The sequence below is a fragment of the Cebidichthys violaceus genome, unplaced genomic scaffold (assembly GCF_023349555.1).
Source record: "Cebidichthys violaceus isolate CVI_PGR_0920_01 unplaced genomic scaffold, fCebVio1.0.p SCAF_26, whole genome shotgun sequence".
Lineage (NCBI taxonomy): Eukaryota > Metazoa > Chordata > Actinopteri > Perciformes > Stichaeidae > Cebidichthys > Cebidichthys violaceus.
The window spans coordinates 1,246,039-1,273,811 of NW_027176439.1; the positions used below are offsets into that span (position 1 = coordinate 1,246,039).

Below are 27,773 nucleotides of genomic sequence, written 5' to 3' on the forward strand. Positions count from 1 at the left end.
CTGTGATTCCTCTCGACTTTTTTTTGTACACGTGAAGGTGCAAAGAGAACTCTTGATTGATAGAAGACGACTCCTTTTCAGTTTGATGGCATGATTGCGCGCTAAATTACAGTACATGAACGCAGAATGATATAAGGGCAATGACGAGAGTGCATATTATTATTATTATTATAACAACGTGGGGGTGAATATTTAAGTGTTTTCTATTCGTTTACATGTTTGGGACTTTGTGCAGAGCAGTGGGAGACAAAAAGAAACCAGTTCTCTCTGGGAAAGACAGGAAGGAAGGAAGAAAGAAAGAAAGAAAGGAAGCAGCACTTGAATGCACAGTTGTCCACAGAACCACCACCAAAACATCAACGCATGTGTGACGAGATAGGAGGGCAAAGAAAACGTGCAGACGTAACATTAAAAAACACTTCCTTAATGTCCAGCTGTTGAACCCAGCAGCAGAATAAAACACGCGTTTCATGGTGATAAATTATAAATTATCAACGGACAAAACCGTTGAGTAAGTCACGTTAAACGACAGAGAAACCAATGAAACGCCTCCCAAGTCAACATGGCCGCCTGGTACGGAGGTCAATCAGTGCCAAAACGAATGCGCTGTATACCGTTCGTAGATCTTAATGCGTGTTTTACTGGCGAGTTTAAAGTTTAACATTTGACAGGAAATCGGACACACAAGGTTACATTTGTGCTTGAATTTGAATATTTCGAACTGTGGTGAAAAGACATTTTTGGACTAACAAAAAAACATATGCAATCATAATAATTTGAAAGATGCTGATCTCACATATACATGTTAAACACGTCTTTCTGTATTTGCCTTGTCATTGTTGTGGTATTGTGTCTTTACTGTTGCCGTCCATCACAATTAGTGTTGCTTTTAGTTTTCTGACCACAAAATTATTTAATAATGAATGTCTTCTGGGTTTTCTCTCTTGGCCCATGTGTTGTTTTGTCTGTTCCAATATGAATTCATAGGACGACTCTAAAATGAACACAGCAGCAGGAATAATAACCAGGCGTTCTTACAACAACAAGCCTTAACAAGTGAGAAACGGTGAACCGTAACCTCATAAATTTATCCACAGATATTTGGAAAATCTGAGCTAAGGTGTTGTCCTGTTTGAGGGGATTTCATAATTTCATAAAGTGTGAATAAAACGGTTCAAATGATTATTTACATCTTCTCCCGTGTCTCTGATAACGTCTTTCTTAAAGTTGCTGCCAACAAGGAAATAAAAAAAAAACTCCACAATATACACAAAGAGTCCCTTTTTTTTTAGTGTGCATTCAAAAACACCGCTTTGACGCTGGAAAACAAAATGTGCAGCAACATTAAGTAACGTATCAGTATTCTCTCTCTCTCACATATGATGAACCCATGATGGCTTCTCTCTCTCACAACAGAGAACATCTTGAAATAAACGTGATATGGTTTAAAAATACAATTAAAATAAAATCTAGAGTGATAATGTGTCCAGTCTTCAGACAGCAGCAACAAAAGAAATCTCCAAAATGGGAATTCATATAAAGGACAGAATAGATGTAAAAAAAAAAAAAAAAATAGAACGTAATCATAATTGATACATTAAAAACATTTTGGCAAAACGATCTGATCATAAATCTCTCTGTAATGGCGATGGCTTGACACTGTGGGCAATAAACTTTGTAAACAACAACAAAATGATCAGGAAATGAAAAAGAAAATAAGTCATTTTGCATAACTAGACCCACGAGTAAAGTCGACCCACGGACATTAATTATTGACATTCATAAATCCCTTCCTCTGGACTCGCCGTGACTCGTGACTACACACACACCCACACACCCACACACCCACACACACACACACACACACACACACACACACACACACACACACACACACACAATCAATTTTAGTTTTTTCTCTTAAAGCCAGGAGTGGTTAGTCACATCGCTATATTACAGACAATTAGTTTTTCCGTATTCATATTTTTTTTTTGTTCTGTGTTTGTTCCTCGTAAAATGAAAAAGGCCATGGTAAGTATTTACAATATTAACAAGTTTGTTATGTGGCGAAAGTAGGAAGGAGTTCTCCCTGTTCTTGATCTCAAAGCGACAGATAGCGGGTGATTGATTGAAGCGTGCCGCGGCGACGGTGTTCTCGCTTTCTTTTTTTTCCCTCTTCCGGGTGAGTGCAGGTGGTAAAAGTGGTGATTGAGGTTTTTTTTTTTTTTTTTTTTTTTTTTTTTTATACACTTCCTTTTAACATTTCCTCGTTTTTTTTCCTCTCTCCCACCTCCTCCGCTGAGACAGTCTGTCAGTGTGTTACAGTTCATGTGTTTACTGGACGTACGACAGGATATTGGGGGGGGATGCTCCTCGGTGTGTTTCTCTTCAGTTTCTGCAGCCGTCCTCGGAGCTCCGCTCATGTTGAAGGTTGTAGTAACAGTTCTGACAAACGCGCACCGGCGACGAGATCTTCAGCCTTTTGATCTCTGATTGGAAGCGACTGCACCTGCAGAACAAGGTGAGACGAGGAGTCAGTCTTTTATTTTTGGGAGGTAGGAAATTCAGGTTGTCACAGGTATGGAAGCCCATTTCTGACAATGTGATGAGAAAAAACAAAAAAGATCCTGTATGTCATTTTAAAGATAAACATTCTCAAAATAATGACTTAGTACCTCATAATGAGAGTCGTTCTCAAAATAATGACTCAGTATCTCATAACAATGAGTCAGTACCTCATAATGACTCAGTACCTCAAAATAATGAATCAGTACCTCATAATGACTCAATATCTCAAAATAACGACTTAGTACCTCACAATAATGACTCAGTACCTCATAACGACGCAGTACCTCGAAATAATGACTTAGTACCTCATGACTCAATATCTCAAAATAACGACTTAGTACCTCATAATGACTCAGTACCTCATAATGGCTCAGTACCACAAAATAATGACTTAGTACCTCATAATAATGACTCAGTACCTCATAACGGCTCGACTAATGATGACTTAGTCATTATTATGAGGTACTAAGTACCTCATAATAATGAGAATAGTTCTCAAAATAATGACTCAATATCTCAAAATAATGAATTAGTACCTCATAATGACTTAGTGCCTCATAATGACTCAGTACCTCATAATGATGACTCAATATCTCATAATAATGACTCATTATCTCAAAATAACGACTTAGTATCCTCATAATGATGACCCAGTACCTCATAATGATGACTCAATATCTCAAAATAATGACCCAGTATCTCAAAATAATGACTCAGTAGCTCAAAATAATGACTCAGTACCTCAAAATAATGACTCAGTACCTCAAAATAATGACTTAGTACCTTATAATAATGACTTAGTACCTTATAACAATGACTTGGTACCGCATAATAACAAGAACCTCTCAAACAGAGAGATGACTTGGTACCTAAAGGAAATTAGAAACCTTCTCAAAATAATGACTGAAATAATGATCAGACATGCGGCTTCCTCACTAAGTGACATTCTTAGTAGAAGGAGTAGAAAAAGAGTGAAAGAAGCAGGAAAGCGTGCTGTGCTGCTGTAAACGACTCACTTTTGGCAGAAGAGCTGGCCGCAGTTCCTGCAGTGGTGTCTCCGCTCGGTGAGGGAGAATCGGACCGTGCAGCCGGAGCAGCTGTCCACCACCTCGTCCTTCACCCAGTGGTCGGCCGCCGAACGGCCCGGCTGGTCGCTCACCGACCAGCTGAAGACCCGACCGCGACCGTCGCCCACCAGGATCTTACTGTGGTCCCTGAGGAGACGGCGTCACAGAGGAGGAGAATGACTTTTCTAAGATGTTTATGTTCGATAGTGTCGAAGAAGCTCTCCACACGAATAAAAACAATTACAAATCTACAAAAGTAAAGAATTCGTCTTTGTTGGCCTGGTGCCAGACGCGCTGCTCTCTTACTTGGAGATGGCGAGCGACGTGATCTCGGCCGGTTGAGCGTTGTCCTTGCGATCGAACGCCGTGTGCATTGTGAGTTTGCTCCGGAAGACCAGCTGGCGCTCCCACCTGTAGCCTGTGGACCCACAGAAATAAAACACGTCAACACTGTGATCAGCGTACTTTTTAAGTTTTTGTTTTCTTCTTGATCAGAGGAGAACCCTCGTTGCGTCACTGACTTTAGAGCTAAAAAAACAACAACAACATGTTCAATCACTGGACACCCACCGGCCCTGAGCTGGTTGTACGTCCGTGCGTCCATTGTGGAGGGCTGTGGCACCGAGCCCTGACCTGGGTGAGCCGGGTGAGGGTGGTGGTGAGGGTGGTGGTGGTGGTGGTGGTGGGGGTGGGGGTGAGGGACCTTAGTTTGCCCCTCGGAGTAGTTGACGAACACGAAGCCGTCCTTCTCGTCGATGCTGAGGGTGTCCGACCAGCGGTGGGAGTCGTCAGAGCTGCTGTCCATCGACCACGAAGCTCCGGTTCGTGCTGAGGGACCTGGAAGGGAACGTTAGCGTGGGTTGAGGTTCATGCCTCGAAAAGGGAAGTCAACAGAATATGTGGTAAATAACTAGACAGACATCTGGCTCTGGAGCTTTACGGGCGTGTGTTGTCAACTGACAAATATCCAAATTTTCTTTTGTATTAGTGATGGAATCAATGTCTGTTTTACTCCTATTCTATTTCTATGTACAAAACATCAAAATGAACAGAAAGTGATGCAATATTAACATATGGTGCTTTAAAAGGTACTCAAAGGCACTTTACGTGGTAAAAATAAACAGTAAAAGCAATGACAGTTAAAAAAAAGCAAAAAAAGGATTGTTTTGTAGGTGGCAAGAGAAACTTTGTATATAGTCGGACGAATTCAGCTGAGATTCAAAAACATGACGAGTTAAATGTATCCGCGTCAGTGTTTTTAAGCCGTTTCTGCGTAACATTTGTGTTCAATTTCAGACAGCATGCTGCTCTCCCCACTTCTGCTCGGTGTATTCACTGTGAGCAGTGCACTCAGCTCAACCACAGACCGCCCGTGCTGGTAAGAGGAGCGCTTGGTTGCGTACCTCTGGGTCTGTGGACGGCGCTGCCCGGTTGGCTGCCTCCACCCGTCGACGGGTTGCGTGGAGCTTTGGGCTCCTGACTCAGACTGGGCTCGTCTCCGTCCGACTCGCTGCTGTCCTCATCGCCGTTGTGATTCTCGCTGCCCTCTGTGACGCCAACAAAAACTTTATGTTTTACAATTTCATAGTGAGTTTATTATGCAAAAACTTGAATCAAATATGAGCAGTTTGTTTTGGGACATGTCACTGTATCACTGGACAAAAACATCAGTTTAACCGTTACTTGATCCAGTTTTCAGGACTCACCAATCTTCTCCTCACCACAGCAGTCAGGCACATCTGGCTCTACCGGCTCTGGAGCAGGGGTTTCTGGGACTTGGAGGAACTCCATTCTCCAAAACTACAAGAAATATATAAAGACATAGTTTGGTTAAACTAAGGGTGCTTTTACAAGCCACAGTCTTGGTTTGTTTTCTATTTAGTTTGGTTAAAGTGGACCAAATTAAAAAAAAACTAAAAGGACTAAAGTTGTTCCGTCTGCACTGCTCTACTGTTTATCTCTAATCACTTAATAAACGCCACTATTTCTGTGGACTTTATTTAGCATCTTCTGTATGTTCTCACGTTAACTTGTGTCCATCCAGACAAATACCTGCACATTTGCTTCACTTCCTGCATTTGGGCCGGATCACGTTCTCACTGCAGTCAAACCACACTAGGGTTCGCTGGGAAACGGTCCGAGACCGCATCTCTGCACCGTCTCTGGACCGGTTGTTTCGGTTTGAACCAGAGTGTGATTACCGTGTTCACAACCGCCCAGAGTTTGATTAAAACAAGACTAAATATTGGCTTGTGAAAGCGACTGAAGTCACACAGCACAATTAAAAAGAGCAGGTGTTAAGTTGAGCTCCTCCATAACGGGTGTAGATGGATTTTCTCTATAACTTGGCAGGAATAGTGATAACAACAAAGTGCTATTCAGAACTCTTAATTGTTATAATCTTGTTTTTAAGAAGACCTACACACACGTCAGTGTGATACAGCTGATATTCTGTAAGATTGAAGAAGGCACAGTTACCCTGACCACGCCGTCCGAGTGGCCGGTGACGATGACGTTCTGCGTGTCCCACTCGTTCATCTCCGACACGCAGCAGCACAGGATCTGCTGGCTGCGTCCCGTGAAGGTGTTGGCGCTGGCGATGGGGCTGCCGTTGATGCTCCACACGTGGATGTAGGTTCCTGCACAGGACACAATGTCCCCCTGCGCACGCACGCACGCACGCACGCACACACACACACACACACACACACACACACACACACACACACACACACACACACACACACACACACACAACATGTTTGTTTATCAGCTCAACAGCTGTTGTGAATCATATATTACGCTTTCCGTGACTCCTCAGCTCATATTAGAACTGTGAGCTCACCGTCAGCTCGTTGATGCACAGAGCGGAGACCGGCGCTCGGTGTCCCCTGAGCTGCGTGACGAAGGAAAGCTTGTTGAGGTCCCAGATGATGCAGGTTCGATCCCGCGAGCCGCTGACAACGATGTGGTACGCCGACGACGCCGTCAGACACGTCACGGCGTCCGTGTGGCCCAGTAACGCCTACGAGGAAAACAGCCGAGGACAAGGACATGAGATCGGACTCAATACTTTAAAACTGACACTACATTGTTTCTTTTTGTTTTTGTTTACCTGTTTGAGCGTCAGGGACTTGGCCCTCTCCTTGGAGATTCCCGTCTCCCACACACAGATGGCAGTGCTGGTGCCGCCGGTGATGACCAGCTTCAGGTTTGGACAGATGGCACAGAGGATCTGACCCCACTCTGACAGACACTCGTACACCACCAACGCCTGAGGCAACATCCGAGGTTGGAGGTTGGTGTCAGAGGTGGAAGAATGAAAGTTTAGGACATTAACTTTGTCTGTATCTCAACAACACTTTCATCCTCATTAACACACACACACACACACACACACACACACACACACACACACACACACACACACACACACACACACACACACACACACACACACACACACTCTTCATTGACTGAATGACTTGAACTCCTACAAACAATTTTACATATTCAACCCTTTCCCCGATTTGAAAACTCCTCTTAAATTTGCAGACAAACTACATTTCTAATACAGCATTATATTACAATCCTCGGAGTGAAAGTGAGTACTGCTCACTGCATAACTTTTAAATTATTACATTTAAAAAACAGTATTCCTAATCAGCCTCGTTTCTAAAGCCTGATTTATTCATTGAGGTTTATTAAAAACAGAAAGTTGTCCTCCACATTTAGTAAAAATAAGACCGTAAAACTTCTGTAATGGCTGCTGCTGTAAAAACTGAAGGACCAGTGAGGAAAGAGCATTTTTATTCAAGCACCAGCAGGGGGAAACATTGTCTTTAATCATTTCTCACATTCACTTCTCAACTTCAAGGTGAAATAATTAAGGAAACCTACAGGAGTCCATGTTTTAGTAGAAGTAGAAGTCTGTAAGTAACTCTGGAGGAGGAAAATACTAATAAATATATCTATAAAATCAAATAATCCAGTACGTATATCCTGAAGATTAAAGGACTGAGTTTAAGAAAAGGAGTTGCAATTTGAAATCTCTGCGTTTCTGCTTTAATAACCGTTACCTTGTCAGATTCGTAGTTAGCCAGACGGCAGCTGAGGTCGGCGTAGCCCCAGGCGAAGGTCTTGCTCCAGGTGGGGGGAACCAGAACTTTGTTTTGCTCCACTGCAAGTATGCCCTTGTCGGTGCACATGATCTGTCCCACGGGCTCCTTCAGCTCTGGAGACACAAAGAAATGTGTGAGTCTAACGGGAGTCTTGCGCCGTCTAATGTACATGAGCGTGGCGCCGGTTAGGGGTTCAGTAAGAGCATGGTTGGGGCTTAACTGCTACTTAAGACTGCAATGGATTTAACACAAAAGACAGAGTAAGTGTGTGTACTTGTACCTTTAACTGGTGCTAGAGAAGGTCTGAGATTGTCCAGGTGATGGAAGAAGATCTTGTCGCTGTTGGAGCTCGGAGGAACGCTCGCTACGTCACCGTTGGCTTTACCGCGTACCCGTTTAGGAGGATGGGGCTTCTTAAACAGCTGAGACACAAACGCATCGACAGTCAGTGAGGATAGAAAAGGACTTTGACATCGACCAATAGCCGGATGCTGTGAAAGGTAAGTTTGTCCAGTAAGGGAAAGATGCAGAGCATCCTCACTGTGGATTAAAGCTCCACACACTTAATGTACTACTCCTGTCCGTCTTTCTAAACTAGTGGTGTTCAATCCCACTTCCAACAAATCCGGACTATCCCTTTAAACTAGCCTGGAGATTTAAGGTATCAGCATTAGTGGCGGCGGTGCAGCAGCAGCGACGTCATCACCAGCCAGTATCTGACCTGTTTGGGGATTTGCCCGAAGTTGTTGATGAAGCCGATGGTGGCCGTCTCTTTGAGCGGGTCGTTGATGTTGTAGATGTCCACCTGGCCCTCGTAGAACAGGTGGTGGAAGACGTTGACCGCCTCCACGGCCGGCGGACCCTGCTGCTTATACCCGAAGATCAGGTCGATCCATTCGTGGAGGTGGGCCGACACGTAGTCGCACTCCAACGCCTGCAGCCAGACGAGAGGTTAACGCATACTCACTGACAATCAGACCCAAAATGTCACAAGTGGGTTCAATTCTTACGTCTCTGTGGACTCTGATGAACTCCCGGGGGTCGCCCTTGGCCCACGGCGGCAGGATGCAGTCGCCCAGCTTGGTGCCATTCTGCTTGGCGCCTGGTAGATCCAACAACAGAGGGCAGACAGAACATTAATATTATTATATTAATATTCATGCACTCAGATTGACTCGTGCTTCCCGGTACTGACCCAGGTCGAAGTTGTTGGCGTTGAGCAAGAACTCGGGCAGGTAGAAGAACTCTGGGATGAGCTCCTTGACGTCGGCCATGTTGTGTTTGGAGGCAGAGAGCCAGGCTTCACGCACACTGTGGAACATCCTGTCGGCCAGGTCGAAGTGGCCTCCCTGGTAAGCACACAGACGCACAGTTTGACATCAAGTCCAGACACTTCGACGCGTCAGCAGTTTGTCGTCTAGGCTCTCACGGTAAAACGTCAAAATGCTGTTATTGTATTTTTTTTTCCCAGTGCGTTCTATTTTCCTTTGCAGTTGGACTAAAAACAAACCATCCATGTTCATATTTAATAAATAATGTATTACTCTCTGTAACTGTAACTTTACAGAAGCCCTGAGAGGTCAAGTCTGATCTAAATCATTTTTTTCTCCTGTATTTAGCATTACTATAAATATATTTATCATAAAAGAATGGGTAAAAAAAAGCACCACTACCACGTGTTATAAATAGAACTAAAAGCGTTCATGTTGTATTCCAGGTGAGTTTAAATTTACACAACTTATTACACAATAAATGTAATTTGTGTTTAGAGTGCATGGAAAAATATGGCAATATATATATATATATATATATATATAAATATATATATTTCCTTTACTTGTTCTTAAGTTATAAACACAGGGGAGAAAACTATTTAAATCAGATCACTAGCATTTCACTCCTCACTTGCCTCTCAGAGCTTCCGTTGTGCTTAATGTCAGCAGCTTCTAAAAAAACACACCCCTCTGGTTTGTGTTGACATTTGAGAAATGTCAGGGAGGCTGAGAGAGTTCAGATCAAACCTGAAGTCTGAGGAAGATCTGTGTGAAGGGCTCCATCCGGACCAGGTAAGAGGCTACGATCATGGCGGAGGAGTAGTGGGTGCCGTAGTGGTACGCTGGGGTTTCACCTGGTGGGACAGAAAACAACACTTAAACTGGCCCATGACAACATGTACAGTGCAGTCAAATGGTACATTTGGCTCTGGCTGTTGTGTTGTTTGACATTTTGAGTGTGACTAGCATGAAGTAAGAGCTAGCCGGTTAGCTGGATCTTTTTTTCTTAACTCTGTGTCTATTTTAACTTGACATAATGTAAATAAAAAGACTCGATCCTGTGAAATGAGGTCTCACCGGTGGGGTCCTCCCAGTCCTTGTACCTCTTCTTGTACTGCGTCAGTCTGTCATCGGTCTGAGCGCCCATCGGCTTGGCGAGGTTACGGAACGTCTTGGGGTTGTTCAGGTCCAGTTCCTGGTGACCAGACGTTACAGAAACGGGATCATTACAGGGGAACAGACACGTGTGTTCTTATCGCGTGTCGTCTCGAAAACCCCGCAGTCACCTCTGAGTCGAAGTCGGCCAGGATCCAGGGGAAGACGGGGTACTGCATCAGGTCGTTGTAGGAGCGCCCTGCTAACGTGTTCAGGTGCATCAGGTACTGGAAGTTACTGATCTCTCCTCTCTGGATGGAATAAACACATCAGTGAGGCTTACAGGAGCTTAAAGAACGACACTTCTATACTTTTGAGTTGTTTCACCGTAGAGCAGCGAGGCGAGGTTCTTACCTCCCATCTCTGAGTCACTGACTTTTCCCCGACCAGTGTGCTGAGGAGCCCAGATCTGACCAACACCAGGACGGAGAGGAGGTTTAGTTAAAACACATCAGTATTCTCTCTTTTCTTTTCTAGGTCATTCATGGATTAATCACTACAGCAGCCCACATCCATCATTTAGGGAGATACCATTAACACACAGATTAAAAACAAGTTAATAAATATGTATTCGCAGATCCCATAAATCATCTCACAACCTCTTGAAATGGTCAAACATTTCCCAGAGAACCAGTGGAGTTAAAAATGATCATGTCTGTGCTGGATGAAGCATAGAGGAGGCGTTACCCTTGTTCCACGCTGGTGTTGGGCCTCTGGCCTGAAACCGACTCCGAGCTGTCAGCCAGTGAAGGCACCACCGCCAAGAACCTGCAAGGAATTAATAACAAAATAAAAAATAAAACTTCTATCTGACTTTCTTTTTTTTTTTTATTGATTTTTTTTAAATCTATTTTCCCTCTGCATTTGTTTGCAGCATATAATAGAAAATGAAAAGCTTAGGACAGCTGCATTATTATTGATATTTTGAAAAACCTAACCCTCCCCGCTTGTCCCCGGAAGTCCAGATCTTCACAATGATCGTCTGTCTTTCTTTACGCTGCATATAAACCAGTGTAACCTGATAGATATGACAATACTGGTCTGTTATTGTAGTGACATGATGCTTTATACTCTCTAGGGCAGTACAAAGCTAAAAGAATTCAGTCTTTTTCTATTAAATTAACTTGATTTGATTCATTTTGTTTCAATACATTTTGACTTCATTAGACTGCTGAAATGGAGCAGCAGATCAAGCTCCGTGTTTCTGTTTGTATTCAGTACCTTTGGTAAACTTTGTTGCGGACTCCTTTCTGGAAGGCCAACAAGTAGTTTCTCCCATCTGCTGAGAAGACTTCCACCGCCATGGGCTGAAAGACGACGACATACACGACGTTCAATGATCAAAAAAACAAGGTGGTGAGTTAAACACTAAGAAACGCAAGAGGTAACTTTGGTATCTTTCAACCTGGACTCTAGTTTGAATGTTTTTGTGTCTTAGTGAATAAACCAATGTCAATAACTGTTTGACATTTGACTATTAGTCACTAAGACACAACACTAACATGGGAAAATAGCGTCCATGTTGAAAAATGACCATGAAAGCTACTCAATATAAATGTCTTCTAAGTGTCTAACTCAAAGATGTGTATTGGTTCTGCAGCTTGTGTGTGTAATGTGTGTATATATATATATATATATATATATATATATATATATATAAAAATATGTAAAGTGTGATATGTGCATGCTGACCTGCAGCAGGTAGCGTCTCTTGTGCACTTCCTTGATGTCCTCGTAGGCGAAGATGCTGCAGGTTCTCTTCAGCTGACTCTGTCCTTGTCTCGCTCCTCTGGGGATGATGGCCTCGTGCAAACTGGACACGGACGACAGAGAGCGAGGACTCAGTTCTACGTTACGTTTTCACCCAGAAAGCACTTGTGTCAACAAAAAAAAAAGGGGTTTATTTCCTCACACAACAAACATCTGGACAGTCCAGTCAAACCTTCAACACCTTCACCTGTCACAAATGTTTGACAAATTGTAATTCTAAGAAGTTTTGTGTTTTTATCTGATGAATGACAATTAATTGATTATAAAAATTGCCATCCATTCTATTATTATTAATTGACTTCTAAGCTCATTGAATCCTCATTTCAGGCCTCGCAGACACCACGTTCAGACTCAGTTTAACACCTGAGGGTGACACAATGAAATCAGAGCTGCAGCTGTTGCTTGTTTTCAACTGAGCGAGTTTCCTAAAAAAAGATAAATATGTCACATCTCTGCAGAGCTTCACGACACATGCTCTATCAGCAGCATGACATCATTCCAGCAGCAGAAACTCCCACTGCAGTATCCAGACAGCATGATGTCATTTTTATTTATTTTGTAATGCAGGGACGGAAAGAACGGTAACCGCGTCAGCCTCAGGATAAATAATGCAGCGCCGGTGTATAAGCGGTGATTCCAGAAGCGTGAAGCGACGTGACGGATGCAGAAGCCTGGACCTACTTGGGGGGCAGCGTGTCGATGTCCCTGATCTCCCTGGAGACGGTCATGGTGTAGCCGTCGATGACGTAGAAGTGCTCCTTCCCGAACAGCAGCAGACCCTCGCTGGTGTCCAGGCCCTGAACCCGGGCACAGCGGTACATGTGCTGGATCTGGAGCGGTGAATGTGAGGAACAAGAGAGCATTAATTACATACAGTTAAGAGAAAGAGGGTTTTTCTAATAAATAAATAGTCACTCTAGTCCTCCGGGCAAAAATCTGTTAACGAATGAAACGAGTGGGGAAGATGTGCTTTTACTTTTACTCAGTAACTGCTGGTGAAATGCAGCAAAGGACTTAATGAGACTTAAAGAGGTGAAAATATTCAGAAAACAGTGAACACTTAAACTGGTATTGATTCGTTTAGGAGTCTAAAATATACGTCCACAGCAGTACATTTCTCTGGTACTCCTGTCTGTTTCTCTAAACTCCATCTACTGTAGTAATACACTGTACTTTAAGTACTACAACCACACTACCAAACATCCACTTAACCCTTTCAGTGTAAAGGCCTGTTGCTAAATATAAGGCACACATCATAAAACAACAAACATCCCTCATTTTAAGTGCTTTATGACGTATCGTGTTTAAAGTCGTGATTGGTTTTCATTTTCTCACAGTATTTTTCTGAGGATTGAGGTCTTCAGGGTTAATAGATGCAACTGAAAGGTGTCACTTAAGAACACATATTAATAATAATATTGCAGTTTTTTCATGGAAGTGATGTTTTCATCTTTTGTGCCGTTCTCTCAATAAACTATTTGTGAAACAAGCTGCAGGAGTTTGGATTCATTTCTACACAGTAATCTAAATAAAACAAACAATGCTGCAATTTTCTCCACACTTTTGGAAAAACAACCAACGGCACAAAGATAGCGCTACACCATTAAAATGATCGATACAAAGTTAGTGCTTGTACTCTTCGATGAACTCCAATAAATTCTACGAAATTCACAGAAATACTAAGAAAATATTAAAATAACAGCAAGGGCAGTAGATAAGGTTATACAACAGATATATATTTCTGCACAGATAAACTAAATACATCTTCTCCACCATATATTATACAAGAAAAATACTGTATGTAACACTGGAGACTGATTTGAGCCCTGAGCCGTTCTAAAACTGGAGCAGGAAACGTGGTGACTTAAACAGTCCGGACTCGCTGACCTTCTCTCCCTCCTCCAGGAGGCGCAGCAGAGACGTGTTGTCCGTCCTCTGCTCCTCCTCGGGGCCTCCCGACTCCAGCAGCTGCTCCTGAAGCTGCTCCTGACTGTCCTCGTCCGCCCCGTCCGCTGTGGACCGAGACCTCTTCAGAGGAGCCTTCACCAGGCCTGGAGAGCACAGCGGAGCGTTAAGACACAGTGCACCAAGAAGATAAGAATACAAGGTAGGAACAAAGTGTTCCCTGGTGTTGCGTCTGTACCTTTGACTCTTGCGATGGTGTCCTCTCCGTGCTCGGGCTCATGCTGTGTGGTCTCTCCTTCGGTGTTGTGCTCCACGGAGTGCTGGTACATGCCAGGGTTTCCAGACAGCAACCGCACGTAGTACTCCTTACTGTCGTAGCTGATGGCTCGCCGGTAACGGAGAGGCTTCTGCGTATACAAAAATATATATATATACACAGTCTCTGTATACTGCATGTATATGTACAACTCTTTGTTCACATCTTCTTAATTTGTTTACCTACATAATAACTTACTTTACTCTGATATATCACCTCTGCTTACAATATCACAATATAATGTATCACAACCCCTCAATCATTATATGCATCTCCAGATTCTTGCCATTACTGGGATGATGCGCAACCACTTACATGCAAAAGACATAAGAAACGTCACTTCTGGTTAGTTTTATCACAACGATGTTCATTCTGATAAGGTGAACTTCACATAACGTGAGATCCAATCCACCAGCCTCATCTGTAGCACCAATAACACGGTGTTCATGTAGAACACGTTCACATGCAAACGCACATAAAACCAAACGCGTTCACAACAGCACAAGAGAGATTTCCTGTTCCTTAAAAACGTGGCAAAGCAACCCAATTCACAAACAAACAGCTGTCCTCCTGCCAGCACACGTCACACAGGGCCGTCGACTCCACAGCAGAGCGTTTACTGCAAGCGCTGCAGAAAAAGCCTTCGAAACCGTCAACTCACAGAGAGCACAGCTTCCTAATTAATACGATTTGTGTTACTATCATGCAGTCACATCACGCATCAACGGGAGCTCGGTTATTTTTTTTTATCCTGTGTGGCTCCAGGGAGGTACCTGAGCTCGGTCAAGGACCCAAGCCAGGGTTGAGGGTACCAGGGGAACCAGAGGGGGAGGAGAGGGCTGGAGAACGTGAAAAGAGGGAGGATGAGGAGGATGAGGAGGAGGAGGAGGTTTTAAATGTCACTTCAGATCCATGACGACATATTTGTGAAGTCTGTGCTGTAGAGATTAACACTGCAAAGGCCAGGGGCAACACCAACTGGTACCATGATTCTCAATATTGTCATATTTCCATAAATCCAGAAAGTATTGGCACTTTGAGCAAGGCAGGAAAGCCACAACTGCTGAGCTGAAACACACAAGTTGTACACAAGGCACTACACTCCCTGAGCCTGTTTAAATTATGTGTTATGATTAAGCCTCGAGGACTTTTGGAGTTAATTATACTTGGCCAATTTGATGAGCCAGAAACTTCTCCCTAGAAGGGTTTCTGCTGAATTACATGAACTCATGGGGGGGGGGGGGGGGGTAGAGCAAATGGGCACTACTCTTCAAAAGTTATTTCTAAAAATATATATATATATTTCTGGGGCTAATAAGTGTTTTAACTACAGGTGTTTGTGCCAGTATATCTATCACGTCACATATCTTCCTTTACTTTGCTTTAACAGTCTGGTTTTCATTTTAAAAATCACTTAAAACTCTCTTCTGCTGTTACCTCTGTTACTAACAACTAACAGGATTAGTGTGCTGTCACACAGACACTGAATATTGTTACTTCTACTGTAGGGGATCATGAGAACGTATTAATTGGGATTTAATGCTGAATATACCTGCGCTGAGTTGGTGTTTGGCTCTATCTCGGGGATGTATGGGTAGTGGATGTAGAACATGTCGTTGCGGACCATCTTCTTTCTCATCCGGCACGGCCCCTCCGTCATCTCCAGCACAAACTTGTCCAGGTGGGAGCCGATGGGCGGGCCCCAGAGGCCCCGTTCACGCAGCAGCTCGTATTCGATGCACGCCCAGTCCTCTGTCACGTACTTGAGGGCGTTCTGCTGTCGCTGGGAGATAAAGGGACGGAAGAGTCGCTTTAAAAACGTTGTTATAAAGCATACGTGCAGTCAGAACTGCTAGACCAGCTGGTGAAAATGTAGGTTACTTAATCTGTTGGCTTGTCTGTGTAAGTGTGCTGTAATAAATCATCATCAATAAACCAGCCTGATTTTCTTTGTTCAGCAACTGTGTTTGGAAGCATTAAATAAGTTGTATCTGCTTAAAGTTACTATGAGGAACTTTCACTTTGTGTTGATTTTGGCACCAGGCTCCCTTTAGAAAACCTCTCATTTTACTGCAGCAGGGTCTGACACTCTGCCCCGCTCAGTCCTGGTTCTCCCGTGCCTCTCTTCCCTCCAGCGGGTCCAACAATACGTCCAGGGTCTCCAGCAGCATGGTGTCAGAGAGGAGAAGCTCTGCTCCTGGAGGAGGAGGAGGAGGAGGAGATGCTGCTGTTGCCGGGAGCTGAGCTCTCCTCCTCCCTCCGGAGCTCCGACTACAGATCCAAGGCTGCAGGTGAAGCTGGATCTGGGTCTGTCCACGGTGGACCAGTCTCTGCTGGAGGATCTGGGTCTGTCCACGGTGGACCGGTCTCTGCTGCAGGAGTTTCTGGTGAACCTGCATGATGTCATCTGATTTCACCAGAATCCGACCCGGTGTCACAAATCAAATAACTACATAGAAACAGACCATCTTCTCTCTGATGGTCTCGTTTCCTGATGGAGGTCTGATAGAGGATCAGGACTAAACTGAGACTGGTTCATAATCAGTTAAAAGTTCCTCACAGTAACTTTAATTCTATCCCTGGAGGAACGATGGAAGAGCAGTACCTCCTGATATTCTTTGTACTGCATGGCCACCAGGTCTCGAACCACAGCGATGTGCGTGAACATCCACTGGAAAGTCTCCTGTTGGGTCAGAAAGACGGGATTGTATCAAAGCGGACTAAACACACACTTATATATACACTTCATACGCTGCGTCAGCTGCTTTAGTGTGTGTACCTGAGCCGACAGGCTGTTCTTGTTCAGGCTGTTCTCCCTCTTGTTGCGGCGGACGCCCGTCAGCTTGGAGAGGCCGAAGCCGCTGCTGACTCTGGACAGTTTGGACTGGGTCGCCGGCGCCACCGCCTCACCGCGACTGATGCACTTCTTCTCATGGACTGAGCAGCAGAAAAAGGAAAGAAGAACCAGTCACATGAGTGAATATATAAAAATGGAACCACGAAGCCATTTGAACAATCACACTCACTTTCAAGCGAGATAAAGCAGAGGTAAGATTCTGACAAAGTCAATACATCATGTTGAATGTTTTTGATCAAACGTATCTGCGTAAAAACACATAAAAAAAAATATTTGTCCCCTAGATTTCTGTCTAGCCTCCCCCAAAAAATAGTACCAAGAATATATAAACTCTTCTGTTATGACTTGACCAGATGTTTGCAAACTTAGAGAAAACTTCTAACAACATCTGGTGAGCTGCCAAAGTGTGTCTGGTTCAGCAGACCGAGTCAAAACTTTGGCAGGAAGTTGGTGGTAATTCACCGCAGAAGTACGAGACCGACGGAGTGAGCAAGAGACAGAGAGAGCACATCAGCAGTGGTGAGGCTGATTGGCGGGGGTTCAGTATTTCAGGAGCTCCCAAATAGCTGATCTAGGTCTGTAAACCTGGAGGAGCCACGAGGGGAAAACAGGAAACCTCAAACGCAACGCACACATGGCTCACCTCAAGTGTGCGTGGTTCATATCTCGGTGTGTGTGTGTGTGTGTGTGTGTGTGTGTGTGTGTGTGTGTGTGTGTGTGTGTGTGTGTGTGTGTGTGTGTGTGTGTGTGAGAGAGTGTTTCCCTAACCTAGGTGGTTCTGCCAGCTCTTCAGCGCCGGCTCCTCCAGGGCGGGCCGGGCCGTGGCGATGTCCACGTGGCCCCTGTCGTTGCAGGGCAGGGACACTTTGAATATGTCCTCGAGCATCTGCCGCTTGCTGTGCATCAGCTCCGTCCACACCCGGTTCACCGCCTTCAGCAGCAGCTGTCGCCCTGCAGCGGGAGCACAGCAAACAATTATTTATTAAATGGTAACTGCAGAAACACCTGTATGTGTATGTGTATGTGTATGTATATATATATATATATATATATATATATATATATATATATATATATATATATATTACCTGACATATTCATTGCAATCTTTCTGCCTCCCTGATTGCAAAACACCTCAAGCCTCCATGCAAACACACACCAACACTAAATGCAACATTGTTGCATTTTTTCTCATTTGTAAACGAATGTCTATTAGGACAGAATATCAGAGCGAAACTCGCTGAAACTTCCTGCTCTTAGAAAATATTTTAGCAACACCATATTCATGCGGTCTTGGGTTTTTTGATGTTGCTTTGGTGTCTCTATCAATAAAATATTTTTAGAAAAAGCTGAACTATATTCACAATAAACACTTGATAGTGAAATGAGACCCACATTCTCAGGCGGACCACAGTTTGGTTGGTTGGTTCGGATCAGAACTTTCACGTCATCTAAAACCAACCGGACTATCATACGAAACGCTCCCTAAGCTACGCAGACATACATATATGTGCACCAAATGTTGCTGAAACACATTCATTTTAATAAGAGTTAAACCCCTGACACAATTATATGGTGCTGAAGTCTGAATTTGTCACATAAAATAACTTAAAAAAAATAAAAATAACATAAAATGACAAATTATTTGAAAAATAGCCCATCCAACACGAGTGACCATGGAGAGAAATCCTGAAGAAAAATTGGAAGAAAATCCCCAAATGAAGGTGTATCAAATGACATAGACATATCCAAGAGCAATACATGTATTTAATGACAAAGACTGTTTCAAATGAATAGTTTATGTGAATATATATTATAATCTAATGTATCATTTTCTTTCTAAAATGTGTCTTTCTCTACAGAGGATATGTTTAGATGGTTGGATGAATAACTGGACACACACACACCCCCACACCTCCACACACACACACACACACACACACACACACACACACACACACACACACACACACACACACACACACACACACACACACACACCCCACAGTGTCTCACCCTCGCTGACGTCGTGGCTGTGCGTAGCGTCAGCCTCGTTCTCCGTGGGCATCATGACATGCCAGGTTGTCATCCTGGCCTCCGCCTCCAGACCAAAGCCCTCCACGCTGCTACAGAGAGACACACACACACACACACACACACACACACACACACACACACACACACACACACACACACACACACACACACACACACACAGCGACTTAGACAACCTGCCACGTAGACACCTGAGGGGTGCGGTGGCACAGGGAGAGTTAGGTTGTTTGCTCTCTGTAGTCGAACAGTGTGTCGTGTTACAGCATATTGTGTCCCCAGCAAGGTAGGAAACTCTCTCCCCACCTGCTGCACTTTTGGAAATGATCAGTACTTCTTGCAGGACACAAAAAAACAAAAAAAGAGCTGCCACAACTTCACTACAAAAAATAACAAATATATATAGAGATATTTCGAGATTGAAGTCATACATATCCAAGAAAAATATCTCACGAGTCACGAGTATTTCCTTATTACTTAATCCGATTGAAAAGTATAAATTGATTTCGTCAACCTTGCAAAGTGAAGCGATGTGGTTCCCCAAACCAAAAAAAATTATTTGTGACTGGATATCTCAGAGAATATTTTGTTCTTGTAAGTCTGTGATTTTATTGCTTGTAAATTTACGACTTTAATATCGGATATTCAGATTTTTAGATGCACCAACATTCATCTGCAATTACACATTAAAGAATTGAGACAAAAATACTTAGAATTAAACAAAACATGATAACAATATAGTGATGAATTTGTTCACTCACATTCAACTCACCTAAATAGCTGTAAGCTAGGCTAACCAGCTGAACTCCTAATAAATTATAATTATAAATGAAATGTTTCACTTTCTCCCTGTTTCATTCAATGTCCTTCAGTCGGACAAGATTTCACCAGGAAACAGCTGAAACATGGTCAGAAACATGTTTGCCCATCTTTTATCTCGTCCTTCATCTCATCCTCCACACTGATTAAATGTACAGCAGCCGTATGATGAGTCTGTTATGAATCATACATGTTTCACACAACCACATTTGACACTTGGACAGATTTGTATCCAACATAAAAAGAGCTTCAAAAGAGCTCATTTCCTGCTAAATGTTGCAGACACAAACAAACAAGTAACCACTGATCTTGATCTTTTAACCTGCCACCTCAGACAAAGCCTCACGTGACCTCACCTCCCGCTGTGCAGGCAGATGAAGCAGTGAGCCAGGCAGGCCACAAAGTCCTGGTCGTGGTTGCCCGGCCCGAGCACCAGGTTACGGTTGACGGTCAGGACCCGCAGGGCGTCCAGCAGGGCCACCTGCTGAGCGACCGTCTTGTGGGGTCGGCAGAGCTGGTAGAGCACCGTCCGGTTCAGACAGTGGTAGATGGTGTCGAGGGAAAGACCCTGAGAACGCCTCTTGGACTGGAGGAGGAAGAGGAGGACAACAAACAGGTGGAGGAGGTTAGAGGGAAGGTAAAACGGAGCATGTTGTTCGGCTGCTGCGCTCTGGATGTGGATAAAGCTGCTGTGGAAATATGTGTTTGAGCAACCGGGGGCTGAACTGGGTTAAGTCTTCAGGGGGTTGTGAGTGTTGCTTTGTTGTTTCAGAGTCAGAGGACTGCTGAAAGTTGAAACCTATTAATAAAAAACACAACAGGCTTCTTTCACTGAATGAAAACTAGTCCTGGTTTGTACACATGGACGGGATACTTCTATTTCAAATCACTTCAACGCAGTGAAAAGTAAATATTCCTCCTGTACGCCTCAGCGTGAAGTATCTGAAGCACGAAGCACACAGGGACAAACAAAAGGCGCATTATGGTTTGAAAAAATGAATTTCAGAACATAATCCTCCTAATCTTCTCACTTGCACAGTAGTGTGCACAGAAGGCGGTGCATAGAGAGTAGAATACAAAGTCCAGACACATGACTTTAAGTCAAAATAGTCTCTGTTCTTTATTTATCTTTTTAAACTCATTTTTGTCATTTTTGCATTCTGAAATATTGCAGTCAATCAGTCAAAGAATTACTAACCCAAAATATAAACTTGATCTTACATATATATATATGCATACAAATCATCCACATATAAAACATTTATGATACATTCATATATACACACACACAGACAGACACACAAGTCAGTCAGGCTCTAAATGGACTAACAGCTAAATTACATTTCTGTGAGTAAGTGAGGTCGCCTGCAGTCAGACGGATGCTGCTCATCTAATTTAATCCACTGGTTACATTAACTGGAAGAGAAGTCACAGACGCACTGTTTCATGTCTGCATCCGGTGCATTTAGCTGGGTGTGATACGTTTGTCTACTATAATTTGACCCATCAGTTCTGGTGTAAATGAGGTCTGGTTTCATTTTGCCTCCAGCGACTGTCAGTAGGTAGAGGAGGGGGAACCGTGGATAGCCTGAGAGAGACTATGGGTGTAGTTTGTTGTGGCGTGACCACACCCGACAATGGTGTCACCAGGTCCGTCACTGAAGTTCAGAGAAGCTAAACGGCTGGAGGTCAGCAAACACCAGCTTTTTCAGAGGGCCTTAGTTTACTCTTTCAGAAATAATAAGATTCCTTTGTTGATGGGATTACTCTGGTTTTAAACGCTGCATTTACAGTTTGAAACCGTTAGGGCCGTACTGAACAGATCGAAGCTTTACTCAAAACGTTGACATTCAAATTCTAAATTAACATTGGGATACTGCACATCTTGTTTTTGATTGTCTGTTCATTCTATTCAAAGCCTGGATTTCTGCACAGTTGCAGATAAAGATCAGGCACACTAATATCATTAGTGTTGTACTAGTTGTAGGATTGTTTACGACTCATGTGATTCAAACATTTCAAAAAACTGTAATGTAATTATTTTCTAAATTCACGACATGTTTTTAAGTAACGAAATATTCTGCTTCAATCCATATTTGTTGGCGTTGACCCTTTTAAAAACGACATTTTCACTGCGTCCCACACACAAAGGGAGGCACCTGTATTAACTGGGCTGGTCCAGCAGCAATCTAACAGCACAATAACTATTATCTATACACATCAAATTGTTTTCCTCTTATTTTAGGGCGAGACGTCATAAAATATGACGACAGACATTTGAAGCCTTATTGGAACCTTTGAAAGTAAAAAATGTAAAAATAACATCTCGCTAACATGGCCTTTAAATGTTATTCTGAGCTTGAGGAAATTAGGTTGTTACTACGAACTAGCAGCTGGAAGGTTGTGTTGCTGCCTCAACACAATGATATGTATGAATACTTAGTGTTTGGGCTGATTTGTCCACTCTGGCCCTTGGGTTTGGTTTCTCACCTGTCCGATGAGCTGCACGATGAAGTCCACCACCAGCTTGGAGTCCTTGTTGAACATGCCCTGCCACAGCTTGTCCACCACTCTCTGGGTGAAGTAGAAGACGTTGTTGACCAGAATCTGATAACTGCCTCCGCTGCTGAGGGGCAGAGAGGCGTCTTCGCCTGAAATAAAGAGGAGCAGCAAGAGAGGCGGTCAGCTGATTCACAACGTCTCCCTTAGGTGCGTTTCACCCAAATGTGACACTGAGGGATTTTACATCTTACAGTAGAATCACATTATCCAAATATTTACACTGATTTTAATTTCTTTGTGACTTGTAGGTGAAATATTCTCCCATAAGGATAAAGTGTGATGTCTTTATAACAGACATTACCTTCCATATTGAACAACGTAGCATGCTGATGTACTGAATTTGTTTGTTTTCTTATCGTGCTATAGATTATATGCTTTAAAAACATGTGCTAAAATGTAGGTACATTTAGAAATGAGGTCAGAGGTGTTCAAAAGACAATACTGTTTGAAATATACATTTATATTGTCTTATAATTCATATTTGGACCCCAAAAAAACAGACTAAAGACTAAATATAACACAAGCGGCCATGTAAAATGCTGAAGATGCTTGCTGCTTTCTGGGCTTCAGACTGTGATTTGCTGACTCATGATGCATCAGAGCATCTCACAGAGCCAACTCAGGAATCGGTCCAAGCTGTCCTGCAGCGTGCTCATCCGGGCCGCTTTCTGCAGAATCATCAGCTATTTTTGTTAAAAGCCTCTGGCCTCTGGAGGGTTTGTCTTCTCTACTAGTTTGCTACTCAGGTAGTGAAACATCGGTAAGCTGCATGAGGAAATGGTTTGTTGTTCTGTGTTCATCCTTAAACTATAGATCACTGGAAAACAATGAAGTGGGCAGGTGTGGTAGGTAAACAACAAACTGTATGAACTAGATAGACTGGGTCTCTCTGTATGAGAGCTTGAAGACTTGCTTCTCACCTAGAAGGACATCAGCAGCCAGAAGATGCTCCATGACGCCGTCCAGGATGTTGGACTGAAACTCCTTCTGCTGAGTTCTGGTGGAGCGCTCCGGGGAGGCCTAGTACCAGAAAAGGCACATTTAGGACCAGTATTTATTAAGGATTAGGATGAGTAAACGGGTCAGTGGGTTATCAGACGACGATCGGTTTCATCCTCACCTCCAGCAGCAGGTCAATGATGGGCGTCTGCTTGCTGGCCGGGGTCATGCAGAGGTTGTCCATGATCAGGACCCTCATGAAGTCAAAGACGTACTTTTTGGCCGGGTGGTTGGTCAGCGACGTCTTGGAGCCCACGTTGCAGTATTCGGACTGGCTGCGGTTCATACCCGAGTCCCCGGCGAAGGCCTTGAACTCCTCGGTGGGAGACCCCGCCTCGTCGTCCAGATCACTGACCTGGAACAGGGTTTTTATTTACAGGACAACACTTCAGAAAACAGACATATCTCTATTTTCCAATCTTACAGTGCAGCCAAGCAATTATCTTAATAAGTAAACTGTCTGAAAACACATTTTTGCTCTGAGGGAAACTGCAGAGTCTTGCACTTTGTTTTCTTGAAACTGCAGCAGTCGAGATTACAGTGCCAATGATTTCAAATGAGATTCCAAAGGGACAATAACTTACAGTTGTTACTGCCCCATAAGAGAGAATCACAATATATCTGCAGTAGGTTTCTAGGGTTACTGATCAATAACCTGTGATTACTTGCTCCGGTGATGAGATTTTCTGCCTTTAAACCAAATTACAAACCGACTGCGCTTTGATTTAAAGTCTTGAGAAAAGAGATTTGTGAAGGGGAAGTGCTATTAGAGTTGCTCAACATCCTTCTAGTCACAGGTTTTGTCCTATTGCTTCTGGAGCCTTACCATCTCAGAGTAGGGCCTGATGTTGAAAGGGAAGACGGTGGCTGCCAGGGCACAGAGGAACTCCGCACTGTGCCACATGGGTGCCAGGTCGGGCACGTTGTGGTAGAGATACCTGAAGAACTGCATGAGGGTGACCGGGTACTCCCTCAGCCAGGAGCCCTCCTCCTCCGACTGCCACGGCTGGAAAGAAAAAGAAACGAACAAATCAAGCACTGACTCGACACAATGGTGTGTCGTGAATGAGAGAGAGTGAGAGAGGCGTTTGGGTCCCAGGAGGTCGACTGAAGCTTCTCAGCAAGCAGCAGCGAGCGCCGTGAGATTCCCTGAGAAACTCCCCAGTGTGCGGATGGATGAGTGAGGATGAAAACAGCATGTGCGCAGAGTCATTTTTGTTGGATTAATTGGAGCTTAAGAAAGACGACTTTCAAAGAATCCGGGCAGCAACTGCTGTGAAATCAGACATAAAGAACCACTTAAAAAGGACTAATGAACATGAGAAAACAAGACGCGTGTTCAAAAGCAATCTGCTTTTGGGACAAGGTGTCAGATTTAATTAGTCAAATTATGGGTAAAGAGGTTTCTCTTCAGCCTTAAAGCAACTTTTTTTGGCTAGCTGTGAGAAGAAGCTAGCTCTGTACTCTCTGTCTGGACACCGTGGCAGAGGGGAGGAGACACAAGACGATGTTGAAGGAAGGGACGAGAGAGTGACTGAGAGCAAGAGGCCGCAGGGCTAATCTTGTAATTACAACAATGATAGATCTAAAAATGTAGTTTTTCACAGCGTCGGCTGGAGGCCGCTTCTCACCAGGTTGAGCATGCTGCGCAGCATGGCCAGCAGCAGGAAGGCCGCCTCGGTGTACACGTTGTGGATGGAGCCCACGACGGTCCCACTGGAGGCCGGTATGCCAAAGATGAACGTCCAGATGGAGTCCAGGTCAAACTGAGAAGGCAAACACAGACACTGGGGTAATATACAGTCAGATAAACACAATATATATTATTATATGTTACTGTTTTTCCTCCTATGTGTAAAAATATCTGTATATCTGCCATCTGGAATCTATTTCTTTATGTTGTTACAGTTGCAATTGATGCATTTCAGCTTTTTCTACTGATTGCTGGTTAATCATGCTGGATAACAGTGGGTTTAGTACTAAGAGCTGCAAATGTAAATTACCCTCAATATACAGCCTGACTCTGATGGCTATTGAGCCATCAGAGAACATTTTACTAAACGTATGTAATCTTAGTTAATGCCTCAAAGGTAGCAATGTCCCCATTTTCCACTGCATCGTTCCCACAGAATAACTATTATTTTTAAAGTGACTTTAATTTAAAAAGGAAGACAGAAATGAAGTACATTACAGTCACATTTTCTTATTTAATGTTTACTGATCTTTATGGAAGCCCTGAGAGGCCAATGAGAACAAATAAAACTGCTTTAAAGAACTCAGAAGAAGCAGTTTTATTTTTTCTCACTGGCCTCTCAGGGCTTCCATAACTATTAGTGTATAACACTCATCAAAATACTGCAGAACCATTAGCATACGTAGAAGAAGAAAGAAGGTAGTGGGTATACTAACATGTACCTGCAGGCTGTCCGGCAGCTCGGTGACGGGCTGCTGCAGGAACAGCGCCATGAGCAGAAAGTAGAGCTCCGGCACGTTGGTGTGTTTGGGCAGCAGCGTCTGCAGCACGGGCAGCCCCGGGAAGTGGCACGCCTCCCGGTTGATCTCTCGCAGCGTGGAGCGTCCACCGGCACTGCGGCCCACGTTGAAGCCTAGAGAGGAGGGATTGAAGAAGGAATAAAAAAGGTGTTTGTTTTTAGTTTTTTTACCAGACACGCCCTCTGACTACGGGCATCTACCGGCTGTTGGGGCGGGTTCATCAAGGAGGCGGTTATAATTGGAACCAAAAGACTGTAATTCTCTAACTGAGCTAATCAGGCAGGATTTAAAACTGGAAACTGAGCACTAGCAAAAATAATTTCAAAGAATAGGATTTGGTTGAATGACAAACTCCGAATCTATGGGCTTCATTTTGACAGCACACATTCTGACAATGCTAATGGTAGGCCATGTCACTACTCAGCGAGGTTTTCATAAGCGAGGTCAATGGTTCTCAACCTGGAGGCTGGTGAGATGAGGAGGTTGGGAAAAAAAAAAAAAAAAGGAATCTCACACACAAATTAGAGAGCACATCCTTCATTTTTGTCTTAAATCGTTAATAATTAGAGCTTAAAAAGTTCCTGCAGAGAGAAAGCTAATTTCCCAGGTTGACAACCACCGAGCTCAGGAGGGACTACGGTCGCAGCAGCAGCAGGGAGAGCAGGGAGGCAAAAAATGAGAAGACGAACCCTTGGCTGTGAGGCGCACAAACTGCGCAGCTTTCTGTTTACTGAACGACGGCCAACTCCGACGGAAAGCGTTGCCAGAGTGAGGAGAGGCGTCTGCTGAGCCATATTACAACATACAGTACATACGCTGCACATCATCACGGCATGCTTCTGACTTCTTGATGTGGGGAATGTTTCAATTTAAAGAATTAAAGAGTTGACACTGTGTCTCAGATTTTGTTTTAATGAAGTGCGATGCCAACGGCGGCCGTGAAGCCTTCCCCCGGGCACCGTGCACTCACCCAGCACTGTGCCGATCTTATTGGTCAGGACGGAGTCGGTGTGGTCCAGCCAGCCTCCTCCGCACAGGCCCTCCTTGAAGCGGTTGAGGATGGACTGGTTGGAGAGCAGCACCACCAGGATCCACAGAGCCGCCGTCACCGTGCTCGAGTGAAGGTGCTCCTCCATGAACATCAGCAGCCAATCGAAGCCCAGCGTCCGCACCAGCTCCTCACACGCCCTGCAGTAATTATTGTTTCATTACTCTCACAGCCATTTAAGATTAAAGTTTAGTGTTTAGTATTAATTAATAGCTGCACACTGTGCAAAGTGTCTGGTAGTGCAGAAAAAAAACAACAAAGTACACAGAAGAACTAGGAAATTTAAAACATATTTGATACACTTTTGTACATATTCAAGGTTTACGGTTTAAAGCTTTCAGGGTAAGCAGATACGTGAGGAGGCTTTTCGACTCACTGGGCGTTGACGGTGCACTTCTCTTTGGTGGTGAAGAGCAGTCTGAGCAGGTTGTCCAGCAGCCGGTTTCTCAGCAGAATGAGGTTGGCTGACAGGAGGCCGCCGAAATCATCGTCATTGCCTGGAGACACAAAACAGTTTTCTAAAGGGAAACAGTCGGGTTAACAGCCAAAATAAGCTGAATATGGCTAACAACTCGACATATATTTAGACATTTTACTAACCAAATTCAAAACACCTGTTTTTGTAGTTCCACATATGTATATTTATTGTTACCTCCATCGATCTTCTCCTCGTTATTGATTTCCATGATGACAAACTTCTCACACACGGCAAATGTTGGCAAAGTAGAGGAGATGAACTGGCCAAAGCTGAGCGGCGACAAACAAGA

At 43.8% G+C, this 27,773-nt stretch overlaps 1 protein-coding gene across 5 annotated transcripts in view; it reads right to left on the reverse strand.

The window, feature by feature from the left end:
- Positions 1–1,558: 1,558 nt before the first annotated feature.
- wdfy3 (WD repeat and FYVE domain containing 3) overlaps positions 1,559–27,773 on the reverse strand; it is a 93,330-nt gene continuing 67,115 nt past the window's right edge. For 3 of the 5 annotated variants that reach the window (XM_068720771.1, XM_068720772.1, XM_068720768.1), the window contains 39 exons: positions 27,659–27,753; positions 27,383–27,503; positions 26,929–27,146; positions 25,875–26,071; positions 25,097–25,231; positions 24,292–24,471; positions 23,587–23,820; positions 23,387–23,486; positions 22,395–22,555; positions 20,261–20,490; positions 19,050–19,159; positions 17,802–17,984; positions 16,956–17,113; positions 16,782–16,859; positions 15,729–15,959; positions 14,099–14,267; positions 13,843–14,006; positions 12,637–12,785; positions 11,878–11,998; positions 11,407–11,492; positions 10,873–10,953; positions 10,540–10,594; positions 10,317–10,436; positions 10,108–10,225; positions 9,778–9,884; positions 8,952–9,105; positions 8,767–8,858; positions 8,478–8,690; positions 8,037–8,178; positions 7,715–7,869; positions 6,751–6,909; positions 6,481–6,660; positions 6,114–6,296; positions 5,342–5,435; positions 5,039–5,182; positions 4,206–4,472; positions 3,942–4,053; positions 3,585–3,782; positions 1,559–2,509 (listed from right to left, as the gene is read on the reverse strand). In XM_068720771.1, coding sequence (XP_068576872.1) covers positions 2,389–2,509; positions 3,585–3,782; positions 3,942–4,053; positions 4,206–4,472; positions 5,039–5,182; positions 5,342–5,435; positions 6,114–6,296; positions 6,481–6,660; positions 6,751–6,909; positions 7,715–7,869; positions 8,037–8,178; positions 8,478–8,690; positions 8,767–8,858; positions 8,952–9,105; positions 9,778–9,884; positions 10,108–10,225; positions 10,317–10,436; positions 10,540–10,594; positions 10,873–10,953; positions 11,407–11,492; positions 11,878–11,998; positions 12,637–12,785; positions 13,843–14,006; positions 14,099–14,267; positions 15,729–15,959; positions 16,782–16,859; positions 16,956–17,113; positions 17,802–17,984; positions 19,050–19,159; positions 20,261–20,490; positions 22,395–22,555; positions 23,387–23,486; positions 23,587–23,820; positions 24,292–24,471; positions 25,097–25,231; positions 25,875–26,071; positions 26,929–27,146; positions 27,383–27,503; positions 27,659–27,753 — 5,815 coding nt within the window. In that variant the 3' untranslated portion in view covers positions 1,559–2,388. The remainder of the gene's footprint in view (positions 2,510–3,584; positions 3,783–3,941; positions 4,054–4,205; positions 4,473–5,038; positions 5,183–5,341; positions 5,436–6,113; positions 6,297–6,480; positions 6,661–6,750; positions 6,910–7,714; positions 7,870–8,036; positions 8,179–8,477; positions 8,691–8,766; positions 8,859–8,951; positions 9,106–9,777; positions 9,885–10,107; positions 10,226–10,316; positions 10,437–10,539; positions 10,595–10,872; positions 10,954–11,406; positions 11,493–11,877; positions 11,999–12,636; positions 12,786–13,842; positions 14,007–14,098; positions 14,268–15,728; positions 15,960–16,781; positions 16,860–16,955; positions 17,114–17,801; positions 17,985–19,049; positions 19,160–20,260; positions 20,491–22,394; positions 22,556–23,386; positions 23,487–23,586; positions 23,821–24,291; positions 24,472–25,096; positions 25,232–25,874; positions 26,072–26,928; positions 27,147–27,382; positions 27,504–27,658; positions 27,754–27,773) is intronic. The other 2 variants (XM_068720770.1, XM_068720769.1) reach the window with 2 other exon arrangements.